The following is a 15,761-nucleotide window of genomic DNA, read 5'->3' on the forward strand; positions in this document are numbered from 1 at the left end:
AAATATGTGCAAGCCAGGGTTACCAGACAGGGCTCTTAGTAGCCAAATTGGGCTGCTTCTTGTCCGAGTTTGCGTCGGAAATATTCTTTTTTGCTTTGTGGCTATTTAGGGCTATATATCTTTTTTTCTGAAAACTGAACTTTTGGGGTATTGTTATTATCTATATGGCTGAATACATGCCATTGCTCATTGTGGTTGTTGAGTGACGGTATTTATGTGTTCTGTTCGTGAGCGATTTGTTTTTCTTGCTTTGAGAAAAATAAGAGACTGCATTTGTCATAAAGACCACATTTACCTCATCATAAGCTTGCCTGGGGACCTGCATTGCTACACTCTTTGAACTGATGTAGTGAGCGCGAGTGAAGGGAGAGAGTGAAACACGACATCTTGTGGTTACCTATGTGTGTATATTTTTCGAATGCCTCCTCAAAAGTACGGATAACGTCTCAATAATATGTCCGGGCCAGTAACCCTGACTGAACAAATATTCATTTGCAAGGACAGGACATCTTATTTAGCGCCTTATTCAGTGGCTCCAGCGCAAGCCTCTGGCTAAATCGCGACTTTCGGCTTTCCTTGGATATTTATGGAAGAAATTAATATGCATCTTTGTGCAAAATTAATATGTCTGGAAACATGTCACAAAAGAACACAGATTCTTGGCTACTTTTGGGACTCCTTGAAATGTTTGCTTTTGGCTACTGTTTGGGCTACTACGGAGGCTAAATTGGTGATCAGTGGTTGGAGCGATCTGGCAACCCTGGTGCAAGCGTGCAAATGCTTCCTTTCTGTGTCTATTGAATCAGTATATGCGTGATGACATCGGTAGACGTCTGTTCTTTAAGTAAATGGGCCGTAACCTTGCGCTACGAGGATTTGACGGACTGACCACTTTCGCTGTGAGGGATGGGCAGCGTACGCGGGGAGCGAACTGCGTTATTGGACACAGGACTTTGGTTCTAAAGTCGCGGTGATTTCGCGGGCGTACAGAAGGTTTCGAAGACAAATGGTGTGCTGTTTGTGGGTCGACATCGCGTCTTCGGTTGCCTATACGGTGCTTTGCGGAATGTTCGTTTGAGGTAATTGTGGATGGGCCGTCGCTCAAACCTCCATTCAGATGTGGCGCAGTTCCACTATCCACTATAGTAGGACGAGCTGGAGTAGCGGAAGGATGATATTTCTACTGACTTTTTTTTTTCTGTGACACGTGGAACGTACGTAGCGGAATACGTCGCCTGGTGCGACCAAAGCATAATGGTAGGGGATAGTGAAGCTCCTTGCTGCGATTGGATTTTCCGTTACGTCACGTATATCTTAACGCTTTAATTTTCTTAGTGTCGTGTGCGTGCTGGATATTCACTCGGGCCATTTCGCCACAAACGTCAGTGATTCGTTGTCACGATTTCCTCGTTCGTTTCTTTGCGATGCTATTCGTTTTTTTTTTGTCTTTTAAACGTAATTGCATCACTACCCGCATAAGTTGCGCCAGGTACGACACTTAATAAATGAAACGCCATAATTGCAACACCGTACATTCTGCGGCGCTGTGATGCCTGTCTGATTCGAGATATAGTGAAATGAGAGCGATAAGCACGCATGCCGTATCCCCTTCCTGCCACAGTGTCGCGTTGTCACATTTCGTTCGTCCAGCACCGTACATTTGCTCTTGTCTTTGTAAAGTAAATCAGTGCATGACTGTTCGATGCATAGTTGAAGGCTTTTATTTACCTTTGTTTTATTTTTCGCGCATGTGCCTCCAGGTTAATTCTCCCGAATGAAGCGAAAAATTGCGACCGAAACTCCTTTAAGGAGAACTACCGTGACGCGAAGCATTATATAGCGGCTCCTTATTTTGCGCTCCTGCGAGCTAAACGTTCTTGCTTCTTGCTTCAGATTAGCGCAGCCTAGCGCATGACGTAGAGGCAACGCTCATCTGCTTTGGTCGAGGCATGGTTGCAGTGCTCGAGAGAGGAGTAGCAGCTAGATGGATGGATGTTACTAGCGTCCCCTTTGAAACGGGACGATGGGTTGCGCCACCAATCTCTTGCTATTATACTGCCTAATATCCTACCTAGGGCAAAAAAAAAAAAAACACGCTATGAAGTCCTACAACCCAATTTTCTGACCCCCTATTGCGAAGCTGTGGAGAGTGGCGAGCGGCGCCTGGTGGCCTCTCATGGCACCAATGAGGTGCCATGAGTGGTCACCAAACAGGTGCGCGCCAGCTCCGCGGTAGCTGTGCCTCTAGTGCGTCCAGTGGGCACATCGTCACAGTTTGTAGCGGGTGGTGTGGCCTTGGTGTCCAGATTACCGGGGACCCCCACATTATTGTATGGTCACCAGACTCACCTTAATTTGAACAGTTATTACATAGGTAATAACGAATGACCATATTCAAACAATTAAGTTAACTTGTCACCTCGCACTCCTCAGAAAACCATGAAATGGACTGTTACTTTAAATTTCAGTTATTCATTGTCTGCATGACTTTTCAGTTTATCATGTCAGCATTGTTCTGCCGGATTTGTAAGCGATAAATTCATTTTTTAAGGTGAACCCGAAAATTGAGAGCGACCTTGCGTGGCCGTACTGAGAGCGTCCTATATGTAATGCTTCGTATTAAAAAGTGACTTTTCTCACCACTACTGTAGTTACCGCACACGTCATCTGGTGTAACTGCTGCTCCATTGCCTGGTGACTGACCCGCACGAAACGCCAGCGAGCGTTGTCGCTAACGGGTTCAGTGGCTCGAAATGAGTCCATGTCGGATTGATTGAAAACTTTATTATTCCGCCGAGCTGCGGTGCCCGCCTCTTAACCTATACGCAGGTCTAGAGGCGAGCACCCCAGCTCGGTGGAATAATAATGTTTTCAATCAATCCGACAAGGACTTATTTCGAGCCACTGTCGGATCGCTTACCCCGACGCTGGAGCAGTTCTTTTTTTTTTTTCTCACTGACGTGGAATGGTTGTGACACGAGTGCTGGCCATGCATGTAAAGATGCGTGTACGCCACAAACTGCGAGTGTCACCGTAGCAGCTGCTGGCTTCGGCTTATTCAGAAGAAGTTTCTCCACTTGCGTGCTGTGTCTTTTTTTATTATTATTATACGTATCTTGAGAGATGTTCGCGCCTCATCGAGGCGCCTTCTACCCCTGTGCTCCGACGTGCAGTAAGAGAAGAAGCACTCTTGGAATAACAAAGCCATAGCAATACAAAATCACTAAAGAGCAAGTTCCTGCCAGTAGAGTTCACAAGTCGTGACATAAAAACTACTAGTGTAGCTTCATCGCGCCTAGTTGGATTCACGCTTTGTCGTGTTGCACTTATTTTATTCATTGCCGTTTACTGTAAAGTTAGCGTCGAGAAAACCCTTAGATATATGCCGCATAATCTTAATATCAAGTAATTTCGAATCATTATGCCGCGTGTGGGTTTCTTTAGCGCAGATTGGCGCCGGAGCTACCAATCGGAGTGGCAGCATTCAAAGTCAGTCGGTTAAGCAGAACGAATTCATCAGACTGCGAAAGCGGCCTGGTCTTCTGTCGATCCTAACTCGCTCAACCTGTCGGCTCGTTATAGCTCGGCAGAGTAACGAGAATTAGAGAGCAGTGCGCATAACACGGGGTGTCTTTACCCTCCCTCCCTCGCGTTGGCCGGGGGATTCCTTCTTTATTTCATTTGCAACACGGTCAGCAGAATAAAGAACCGCGGTTCTGGCTTCCCGAGGTATGAAACAGGAATCGACACTTAGCGCAGCACTCGTTTAAGCCGGCAACTGAGAGGCCGAATGTTGAGCGATTGTGACTGTGCGATTTTCTTCACGAATACAAAGAACGCGCGAAACGGTGCGTAAAAGAAATAAAAATTAAAAAAAAGGTTATATAGATGCACAGCAGTAGCAAAGAAAAAGGATGATATTTTGCATTTCGAGTCGTCCGAGTTAAACTGGTCAAAAAATTTGGCGCTGCGATATGCTAGACCACTAGCCTATGGCATTAATAGCCTCTGGAGAACTCGCTGAGCCCTATTTCTTTTAATGTTATCCGCACCGCACCACCCACCGATCCTGCACGCAACTTGCGTATTATAAGTATGTATTACAAGGCAACCGTATAAACGAACCGGTGCGTGGAGATATGTGAGCGCTGATCAGATAAATTCTACCTAGTGTGGTTATCCAAGAAAAGGACTTCACATGTTGTTGCAGGTTCAATGTATCAGAAGAGATCAGGAGAGAAAAGCAAAAAGAAAAAAAAAATATCGCACACGCATCCACTCGCACACAAGCTTGGAAATGTAGGCAAAAGTGAGCGCCATAAAATGAGCAAAGTGGCAAGTGAAGCTCTGTGGCATCTGTCAATAAACAAAATGGTGTTCATCCTTTTTCCTTTTGGGCCAGCAGCACGCGCCGCGTTTTTCCTCCTCATTGTCGAAAACAAGAAGAGCAACAACTAACAGCTTAAAAACGTAGATAATACATTTTTCGCAAGAAAGTACAAAATATTTTTTGTTCACTACTGTACGCACTGCTTGTGCTGTGAATTTCCATAGAGTAGGCAGGCGTTGTGCCTGTTTCGGTGGAAGTTGCCAGCCTGCTCCGTCCTTTATTTTCCTCTCCGTTCAGGAGAAGGGTGTGCAGAATAAGGGTCATATAAGTCGATACCGTTATCAAGGTCAGATGCCGCTAAACAACTTCGAATGCTAGCGTGGGATATCTCCTTCTCCATGCGAAACACTCCGAGTTTTCAAGGCAACCGGCTGCACCCTAGACTCTTCTCTCCGCCTTCACATTTTAGCTGGACCCTGCCGACAGGAGGCTACACTGCTTTGTCGAATATGGCTAGGAGCGGACTTTATGAGGTCCTTTGCTTTCCAAATCGGATGGGCCGACAACGTCTCGTGTGACAACTGTGGTAGCAAGGAGACTATTTCAACACCTTCTCGGCGATTGTCCTCGCTACAGTTTACAGAGACGGTCGCTCGCAAAATCGCGACAGCGCGCTTTGATCAAAGACCTTTAACAGAGCAAATTATTTTAGAACGCCGACAGCGCGAACTATCGCAGCAGAGAGGGCGTCTAGAGCGCTGTTCAAGTTTTTAAGGACAGCCGACCTGCGCAAGCGGCTTTAGCTTTGACTACAGGGAGCTAGACCATAACTGACGAGCACTTGTAGTGCTACAACAGTGTTACTGTGCGGCGATAGTAAGCGGTGATAGTGATCGGCTGGGATTGTCTGTCTGTGCTCCCTTTATTTATCTCTCTCTACTTTCTTATCTTTTTACCTCTTCCTACCGTCTCTCCACAGCCTAGGCTAGCACATCGGATTTTATTTTCTAGTTAACCTCTCTGCCTTTACCCTTTCTTCCGTCTCTCTCTCTCTGTTCATTGCGGATATGTTTTGAAACCGAATAACAATAATTCTAACATTGATTTTTTTTCGCCATGTTTCTATGGATACAACAAACCCCAAGTGATCCATCCGTGCAGTCGCCTCAGTATGAGCGAGCGTGAGCGAGCACAATCCTCGTGTGTGACTGTGCCGACGCAGGGTCCTTCTGATTGTACGACAAGCGCCGCAACGCTTCGCTGCCTCTCAAAGGCGTCGCACATCGGAGTCAATGCTCGACTTCCCGTCATATCTCTTTGCGGCGCGCGCCCCCTCACGCGACGTGCCGTAATCGATTGGCCGCGCGGCTACGAGAAGTTGCCGTGTATGTTCCGCGCATTACGTCTTCGAAGCACGTAAGGGCGCTTCGCTTTCGCGCGACGCACGCGGGTGTAGTGCGGCGCAGCTCTATCCGGCGATTGCGGGGGCACTCGAGAGTTCTCGCATTGTTTGTGTTCGAAAGGGAAGTGTGTCGGCATATACGGCGCGACCACAGCCGCTTACTTCTTCAAGGAGGTCACACCAAACCTACCCCACCCCGCACGTTGTGCTCGACATTCATATCCCCGTTCTAAACAATTTTTTTGTTCAAGTTGCCAGCACGGGTTATATTTAGTCGAATGTGGGGATGGATGTAGGGAAACAGCGCTGTACATGTGGAGTACGCTGCTGTCGCTGTGGAGAAGCGTGACTGCAATGAAGATATAGTGCGCCCTGCGGCTCTCTGTGCAATATATGCACCTCCGACGTTCATACAGGGCCGCATTTATCCGCATCGCTTGCTGTTTTTGTCGTCTGGATGGACGGAAGGCGAACGAGGGCCAAAATATCCATCGCTGCGGAAACTGTGCCCCGCCGTTGTGAACGGGAAGTGTCGGTGGCAATCCATCTTCCGGAGAATTTTTGAAGCGATAGCTATTTTTGATCGGCCTCTCGTCCTTTGATCTCGCGCTGTATATTAGGCTTGCAGCAGCGCGCCAGACCTTTCGCTTGGCTACCATGTGCATTTCTCCTTAAAATTTCTCACAAGCGCGCACGTATTTTCACTACTGGTTGGTATCACGGTTTCCTTCTAATACATTCTTCGAATACGCAAATTATCTTCACGGTGGCCGGGCTATATGCGGTGGGAGTAAAATGCGATGCCAATACGTATTCAAGAGCCTATTGTCCAAAGCTAGCCATCTGGCGTAATGCAGCACCCTCCATCTGAGCCCATTAGCGCACTAGATCCAGATGCAAAATATACATTTTTGGGCAATATTGTATGTGCTGGGAGCTGCCTTGCTAAGAAGACGATATGGGCCTCTCAGTATGTGCCCGAACAGGCAACTTCGGCACAGCCTATGTGATACCGGCATGTGCCCATTCATGGCGAATCCACAGTTATGCGCCATGTTGACAGAAGAGGGGGGGTGGGGGCGGGACGGTGGACAAGTAGCCTCAACTATATTAAATCGATAGCGCCACCATCCGCAAGAGACACCTCCGCGTCGAACGTGGCCACTTGATGGATAGCCATTGCAGTGAAGCTGCAGCCAAATTACTGGAGATATTGCTACGGAGTTTCAACTGGTGTTTCATTACAATATACATTATGTAGTGGTGTCATTTGGCATTGTGGTTGCCACTGAGATTACTACTTATTGTGTCTGCTGACGCACTCATAACTTTTAGTGTTGCACGGATAGCATGGAGATGCGCAGCAGGTCAACGAGGAAAGCTATCACTGACTTCTTAGATGGTGTCTGCCGCAATGTTTTTTTCCTGGGAAACGCCTCTAATACTGCTCTTTCGCTAACGTTATGCTCGGTGGCTCACGAAAGAAAAAAAGTGTCAAAGGCATCCTATTAACTGAGAAATACTTGTGCTTAATATTCTCGTCATTTAGGGAGAAAGAAATGGCGCTGGGCAGGCCATATAATGCGTAGGGCAGATAACCGATGGACCAGTAGAGTTACAGAATGGGTGCCAAAGGAATGGAAGCACAGTGGAGGACGGCAGAAAATCAGGTAGGGTGAAGAAATTGCGAAATTTTGCAAGCTCAAGACAGAATCATCAAGCGCAAGACAGGGGTAATTGGGTATCGCTGGGAGAGGCCTTCGTCCGGGGAGTGAACGAAAAGATAGGCCGTTGATGAGGACTTATGTTCCGGCAAGTTCGTGTGACACGTTTAAAAAAGGCGAGACGACAAAGACGCTGAAACACGTAGTACACTCTGAACCAGCGCTGGTCCTGCGTGTACTTGTCTCTCTGTCTTTGTTACGTTACGTTATATACGTGGGTTGTTGTGGAGCGATTGCGGTGAAGAGTGCCTCTGACACTCCATTTCCTTATGTTATACAGTAAGAAATGAAAGGATGCATAATAATGCTGTGATAAATAAAGAAATAAAACGTGACAATGAAACTAATGAAGATAACAATGTCGCAATGAGAATTTCACTTGACGTCTCTTCATGCCGCTAGCCGAATATTACATACGCTTTTTAATCCTCATTTAATAGTGCAAATTTCTTCTGCGTACTTACTAAAATGGAAAGTATAAACTCGAACAAAGAACTCCGTTCAATTTCCGTTCACAGTACAGCGCATAAGCGCATCACTTTATGTATAACTGAACAGAACAGCTTATCACAAGCGCCTATCTTACTGTGCCCATGAAAAAAGTATTTTAAGAATACTTTTGTTCTTTTTTGTTCTTGCTGCAGATGACGTGCTGCCCAAGTAAATTTTGCATCCTAAATATGCGCTTGGTCAAAACGTCCTAGTTTGTTGTGGACGTTCTTCTTTCCACGGCGTATTTTGAGCACACTCGCCGAACCTTGCAGATGTTCTCATAATCACGATCACAGCAGCGCTCAAGAGAAGAGTAGTGGCGTATCCTGTATAGAAAACTATTTGTACCTGCCACTTCCAGGTAGCAACATTTTGCAACATTTTATTAGCCCGCTGCACCGTAGTATATATATATATATATATATATATATATATATATATATATATATATATATATATATATATATATATATATATCTTTAGCATAAGGTGCTATATACGAAAGGCGGCAAACTCGCACTTTGACTCTCGGGCTATTCCTTGCTTTTTTATTTTGTTTTCACTATTTGCGCGTTGTAAATATAATCGAAATTGCGCATCGCATTACGAGTCCACGTTGCCGGGGAACGGCAACCCCAGGGCACGGACTGTCGCACTTGATACCGCAGTCCGACAGCGCAGCCAGCTGCGGTGGCCACGGTCTTGTCACTGAGCTCCTCCGTTGTCTTCTATGATCATAGATGCTGCTTTGCTGCCAATCATCATGCTTGGCGCGTTTGTGTGACCGGTTATTATGTCGGGCATCACGGAGGCGTCAGCCACTCGCAGGCCCGTCACGTTGCCTCGGACCCTGCGTGCACAAGAACATCGGCGTCGCAGTGCGACAGAAACGTGATTAGCCGCCCCAAGAACGACAACGCCCCCGGCCGGACGCTGTAGGTTTTCCTTTTTATACTTTGGATGAAACATTTCTTTGTCTGGCTCAGCCCTATAAGAAAACTTATTCATTTGCATTGCCGTCCGCCATAAGCATGCTGTGTCACGGAGGAGCATGACACAGCGTAACAGACGCGCCACAGCGATGGCAAGATGACATGCACATATACAACGCTCCTGATATCTACTGTGTCCCGTATAATTATTTACTGGCTAAGTTACCAAATATTGTCCGTAAATCATCGGCTCTTTTCTTTTGATCCCCTTGGACGTCGCACTGAGGAATAGTAAGCGCGATGAGTCTGACGTATTTCTTTTTCGCGATAATTAACCGCGCGAAGCACCCCTTTGAAGAAAGTCCCCTACCAAGCCAAGTTCAGCCATTGTTCAAGATTATTGCGTCAAGGAGCAGTCGTCGAGACGGTAGAAATATTTGTGGCACTTTCAAAACGTTGACGTCACACAGTGCCACTTAAATCACGGTGGTGTTATTTTGCAGTGTTAGAGGGGCTCCCGGACTAAGCACCTCAGTGGCGGTGGCGACATCTGCTCTCAGCCGCTGTGCAGCCGATGCCGATTGGTACGGCTGCTGAGAGCTGTGCGGCGCACCGTATTATCTGACGTACTTAGCGGCTGCACGATACAGGCGTGCCTCAAGTCGCGTTAACGCTCCTCCTTGAGCCGCCTTTTACGTTTTGTACAATGTAGCCACGGTAAAGGCTAAGGGCGCTCGCTTCATTAAGCACATGCTCGCACCGTCGACTCAGGTCACGAGGAGGCTGACTAGTCGTTGACAACGAGCGTCAGCATGAATTGGAGCAGTCGTCACTTTAACACAAATCGTTAATTGAAAAACAACGTCGTGTCCGCCAATCAGGTTATACACAGGTCGCTTGTGAAAAGCCTCGTGTTGTGCATACCTGAGGCGTTCGTCCAAGACAGCCTCAGGATGAGAGCCCATGGCTGCGGTGCAACAAAGATGCCAAACTGCTATTGCGGTGTGTCGGGAAAGGCACTCGATGTACTCCTGGCTCCACAGGGGTCCCGCGTCCGCGCACGGCTGGAAGGTCACTCCCCACGGCTTGGCGCCGATACTCTTCATGGCGTCCGTGCTCAATACCCGGTCGATGAACATCTTCGTTCCTGTGTGTCAAGCACGGGGTCGCACGCAGGCAGGTTATTATTGTCTCAGCCGTACTATACGAGGCGGAAACGAAGCGTTAATAGTATTTCGTAAGAGCTTGTTCCTGGCATAGTGGGTGTTTTACTAAAGGACACGCTTACCGTTGAAAAGACGGAACCCAGAGAGGAACAAAAATGACTAAAGGGGTGACGGAAACTGTGTCGTGCTTTTCATTCCTTTTTTGTGTTTAGTCTTTTTAGCGCTAAACATTCGGAACATGAACAATTCCACTGGTAATTCAACGATTTCTGCGAGCTATTCCTCTAATCAAGATGACTTGTTCCTAGGCTAGTTGACACCCACCGGGGTGGCGTATAGTGGCTTTAAGTTAAGTTCTGGGGTTTTACGTACCGAAACTACGATCTGATTATGAGACGCGCCGAAGTGAAGGACTCCAGGTTAAATTTCACCACCTGGGGTTCTTTAAGGTGCACCCAATTCATGGCGCACGGACGTTATAAAGTCACTATATATATATATATATATATATATATACACCCCGATTTGGGCGAAGCAAGAAAGCCCGTGTACCGTGCATTGGGTGAACGATAAAGAACCCTACTAGGCGGTGAAAATGAACCTGGAGTCCTTGACTACGGTGGGCTTCACAATCATATCGTGGTTTTGGCAGGTGAAATACCAGAATAAGGGCTTCCAGCCCGTACAGACAGCAACACAAGTAAAAGGAACGGACGGGACAAGCCCAGCAACCACACTACTAAACCCCAGGATACAATTTTACATTCTTTAGGCTAGTTGGCTGGTGGTTGGTGAAGCCATTGTAGCTCAAATGAAATACAGAAAGGAAACAAGACTGGACATAACGGGCACTACTTGTGCGCATTTTAGTGTAGATTTTCTTCGGGTCTTCTGGGACACTAAGAAATCAGATGTAAATAGCGAGTCCGGTCTTGAGTTTCTTGTGCCTGTTTGGTTCGCGCTGTAATGACTTCACCAAACATTTCGCAACTCTCTTGTGCGAAAGCGGTTCGTATTCACCAGCTTAACCCTAATAATGCGAAACTATGATGAAAGCTGAAAGGTGACCTGTGCTACAGTGCCTAGACCAGCTATGACTGCTCGGTACATAACGGACAACGCAAAACACTGCTTGGATTCATACCTGTACATAACACTGGCCTTACAGAACATATAGTACAAGGCCGTAGGCGGAAAGTTTTCATTTTTTCCGGGCAGGGCGGGGGGGGGGGGGGCGGGGAGAAGGGTGCGCTCGGGCTCGACCAGCCTTCCTAACCCCACCTTTATACAGGGTGTCCCAGATAACTTTAGCCAGAGTTTTAAAATATTCAGATGCCACGTAGCTGGACAGAACCAATGTAATGTTTGCCGTCGCTCGGAGTTACTCAGATTATTTTTTCATTCTACCTAATTACATAGTTATTTCTAATTATTTAATCAATTTCTCGAATATTATAGTTAGATGAAAAGTGTTAATGAGAAAATTGTGGAGCAACATGAAAAACTCCCGATACAGCTTTCTGTTTCTCAATACCTGCTACATAAGAGTGTTTTTCTGGGTGTGAACAAAGCCCGCGAATACACGCAAAGTGCCTCGAGCGGCCAGTCACGCGACAGTGTTGCGTGCATTGTGAATCATTGTGGACTGTGAATGTACTTTTTTCTGAACACATTCGGTTTGGTTTTTCACGGTTTTCAAAGGAATGTTCGCATCGAATGCTCTTAAGCGCGCTTAACAGTGTTCGGCCGGCGGGCCACCTCGGCAAATGCTCCGCTGTGTCTTAGCCTTTCACCTGTCTTCGTGGGCCCCTCCGATGAATGTATGGTCCAGTACTCTAAGAGGGAGCTTCCGAATAACTAGTGCACACGAACGATACTACTATCGTTGATTTTGCGAATGATACGAGAACTGACATAGATTGGTGTACCTTAATGTTTTTTCGTGCTATGGGCGAAGCCAGCTCGCGGGAAGCAGGTCACGTGACTAATGTTGCGCGTTTGCGTAGCCTCGGAATGAATCTTAAAACTGACCTGCTAGTCTCCCTTCGTGTTTCGACCACAATAATATACCATTGATCGGCTGAGGCTATATGCTCCGAAAGAACATCCGCGTTGAAGGCCTTACTCGCGCTATTAAGGTTCTTGCGGTCTGCGGGGCTTCACGACAGACTCTAAGAATGCCGCCCCCTACCGCTCTGTAGTGTACGCGCTTTGTTCGTGCTTGTCTCCCTTTCTTTCTGTCTCCACCCTCCACTCTGTTTCTTTTTTTATCCCCCTTAACCCTTCCCCCTGCGCAGGGTAGCCAACCGGAACTACCTCTGGTTAACCTCCCTGCCTTTCTCTGCATTATTTTCTCTACCTCTCTCATGTCTCAGAGCACACTGCGGTAATTCAGTCCTCTGTTCCATCTGCTACTAATTTTATGCCTTTAGTTGCCTGACATGAATACTGTCGATATGCTCCGGAAACTCTTGAATAACGTATTCAGTCGTTTTACTGAGCTGCACTTGTCGTAGCTAAACCTTAGCGAGGGCAAGCGTGCCAGCATGTATGCGTTCAAGCATACAAAAGCGATGCGTACCTCGAGCAAGCGCCTTCGCATCGGACGGGTGCTCCATCATGTTTGGGTCGATGTTTGGGTGGTCGAATGGGTTCTTGGAGCGCAGTGAGATGGAGCCACGTGACCTTGGCCGGTTGAGTATTGTTACTGCTCGAAAGCCATGCTGACCGTCAATGGGCCCAATTATGCCGTCAAAAGCCTGCGACAAGGAAACCATGCGAGAAATAGAGACAGAAAAAGGAAACTTATTCGAGGACGCCGTCTTTACCCTTGAGCTTTTGAGAATATATCAACTTTGGTTGTAAGGGAAGCAAAACATAACTATAAGAAACACTTCCGTGGGTAAATTTAGGGATTCTAGGTCATTCCCCATATACAGGGTGTTTCAGCGAACACGTTCAAAAGTTTTAAAAAATTGCCTGCGACACATAGCGCAATTCTAGTGCATGAGTTGGTCTATTCAATGAGGCGGACATTACTTACCCAAAACCTTGAGTTGCATAGTCGACTAATTGACAAAAAATTACAAATTATGTTTCTAATTACCCTATGACACGTATTGCAATTTACAAATCCTAGCGGGTTGAGACTGCAAGGCACATCCACTTGAAAAGAATTGTGTGGATGACAGCATTTGCTAGATATACGCCGTGAAACTTGCGGTAAATATGCACTGTCGTTCCACTTACTTGCTTAACAAAACGTTGTTTTGTTAGCAAGTAAGTGGAACTCTAAACTGGTGTTACCCTGAGAATTCGTTCAACGTGGATACGCATTGCGAATTTCCCAGCTACAATATGTATATTGCTACATCTGATGTGTCATAGTCGACTAATTGCGTGTCATAGTATGTGTCATAGCTAATTAGTTAAAACACTTAGTGAATTTCTTTTAATTAGTTGGTCGTGCATTTCAATTTTTCGTGCAAGTAATGTCCGCCAATTCGAGTAGACCAGCTCATGGACTAGAATCATGCTATTTGCCACATACAATTTTTTAAAATATATTTATAAATGTATTCGCCGAAACACTCGGTATAAGGTTGAAGCAGTTGATAGTGCTAGGAAAACTGGCTTTTAAAGCGCGAGTGCGTGCGAAATTTGCAGCATCCGTTTACGATGCGGTGAGGACGCTTCAGTTGTGACCACGACTGCACGTTAAGCGCAGTAGAAGGGTAGCAAACGCTAGCTCAGAATGATTTGCGCTTATGGTGATTCGTGGCACGACCAATGCACCAGGCCTGGCGGGCTGAGGCGAAGAAAACGCTCAAGTGGTGCGCTTTCTACACATGCAGCGTATACAACAGCATGTTGTTTGTGTGTCCTCTCTGGGTCCCGGTTCGGGTTGCGCGCCGAATTCATCGCTTGGTGAAAACGATGCTGTCATTTGTTTCGTTTTTGGAGTTTATCAAGTTGCCGAGCCACCGCGGTGGCCTGCCAAACGGACGTTCAGCCAAATGTATTCTTTTCATCTTTTGTTCCGGCAACGCCTTTTGTTCCGTGGTTTGGACCTTACCTCCGGCACCAGTCCCAGCTCCGCCGCCAGCGCCCTGAACAACTGGGTGGCCGGTGACGTGCTAAAGGTCGCCACCTCGACGTCCGGGACATCGGGATGCTCGGCGTATTCGGTCTGCAGGAACTGCAGGAACTCGTTGCTCACCGGTATGGATATCGTGCCTGGCGCAGACAGCGGGCCGGCAAACGAGGTCGGCAATGCAGCTAGACAGTCTTCGTCTCCTTCTTTGCAAATCACACAGTGCGTTAACTTTCGCGGCCCACTCGCCTAACAATGGACCACTTAAAAGGAAGCTGTAGCTCTGCCGTGGGGCTGCTATTTAAATAAACGTAGAACGGAGAAATCAATTTTCCCGGCAACCACTGCGTTGAACTGGATGAGGATTGTTGCATTTAAAATGAAAAGTAAAAAAGAAATCTAGTGAAGTAGCAAGCGGTTTCTTTTTTTTTTTTGCGATGGCAATTATATGGACACTCCAGGCGAAACTATGTCGTGAGCGTCGCCGTGAGGTTCCGTATAAAGTACAAGAGTGATAAGATCACGGCCGCGTGCCGCATATTGTAGGTGCGGGGTAAATCGTGCGATGGCGAACTGAGAAGGATGGTGGCCTAGTGCGGCGGGCTCTTCCTGGGGTAGCGCAGCGCGCGTCTTGTTAAACTTTCGTAAAAAGCTTGCAATCGTTGTAACCGTGCCACCTAAGTTGTAAATTCATATGTCGATTTTTTTTTCCGCTTTAGATTCTCTAATTGTTTAGAGCACCAGGATATCTGTTTCGAGCGTATATCTGAACTTCGTGCCTCCATGTTCTTGAAACTCGACAATTTTCGGCTATCAGTTTTAAAACCTGACATGCCATAAATCGAAATTGCACTTGCTGCAGTCACTGGAATTGACTTCTCTCGCTCAAATGCAACAATTTCAATTCATATCGATCTCGGGGTTGTCTCGTGAAAGCAGTTATGCGCTTTACATGTATTTGAATAGGCTGCATCAGAGTGGGCTAAGAGCTAAACCTTCCATTAATGATCGTTGTCATCACATCTGGTGCCTTTGCTTTCTTTTTGCTTTCTGTACCGTAGTAATTCCTAAAACGAGTGCAATACCAATGAAGTCGATGTTTCTGCAGCAGGTTATTCACATCACTCGGTACAAATGTGTACTTGCTATTAATTTCTAATTCAACAGGGGTTTCTAGTCTTTAATTGATAACCGAAGCACGGAATGTTAGAAATGCGGAATCGAAGTCGCTTAGTGGACATGTCGTTTTCATTCTTTACGAATTGTGGAACCTGGTACTATTTTGGAGACAGTCATCTCCCAGAAGTTCTCTAGAAATGAACTTGTGTTTGAAGCAGCTTTGTGCCACAGTGTGCAAGGAAACCGTACCTAGAACACGGATGGCGTCCCATTTCCCACAGGCCGTTTCTAAACTCCTGCCTGTCTAAAGGCTCTCATATACACTATGCACACGAGCCTTGAACACGTGCCGGCGGCTCGAACTAAATAATAATAATTAAGATTAATGAGCAATCCATAGTTGGCTGAATGAATTATTGGCGATTACTGCGTAATTTCTTAAAGGCGCCGCCGCGATTAATAAGCCGCATTTATGCATAACTCCTTCAGGAGCCAGTGAACTG

The 15,761-nt window shown here is 46.6% G+C and overlaps 2 protein-coding genes across 2 annotated transcripts in view; one reads left to right on the forward strand and one right to left on the reverse strand.

Moving 5' to 3' along the window:
* Nucleotides 1–15,761, forward strand: part of LOC140216146 (uncharacterized) — a 291,954-nt gene that overhangs the window by 96,901 nt on the left and 179,292 nt on the right. The gene's annotated exons all lie outside the window — the stretch shown is intronic.
* Nucleotides 8,469–15,761, reverse strand: part of LOC126541192 (uncharacterized) — a 64,357-nt gene continuing 57,064 nt past the window's right edge. Inside the window, exons 20-23 of the mRNA XM_055076622.2 lie at nucleotides 14,122–14,282; nucleotides 12,628–12,805; nucleotides 9,805–10,027; nucleotides 8,469–8,798 (exon numbers count right to left, since the gene is read on the reverse strand). Coding sequence (XP_054932597.1) covers nucleotides 8,654–8,798; nucleotides 9,805–10,027; nucleotides 12,628–12,805; nucleotides 14,122–14,282 — 707 coding nt within the window. The 3' untranslated portion in view covers nucleotides 8,469–8,653. The remainder of the gene's footprint in view (nucleotides 8,799–9,804; nucleotides 10,028–12,627; nucleotides 12,806–14,121; nucleotides 14,283–15,761) is intronic.

Source organism: Dermacentor andersoni, chromosome 2 (assembly GCF_023375885.2).
Source record: "Dermacentor andersoni chromosome 2, qqDerAnde1_hic_scaffold, whole genome shotgun sequence".
NCBI classification, from domain to species: domain Eukaryota; kingdom Metazoa; phylum Arthropoda; class Arachnida; order Ixodida; family Ixodidae; genus Dermacentor; species Dermacentor andersoni.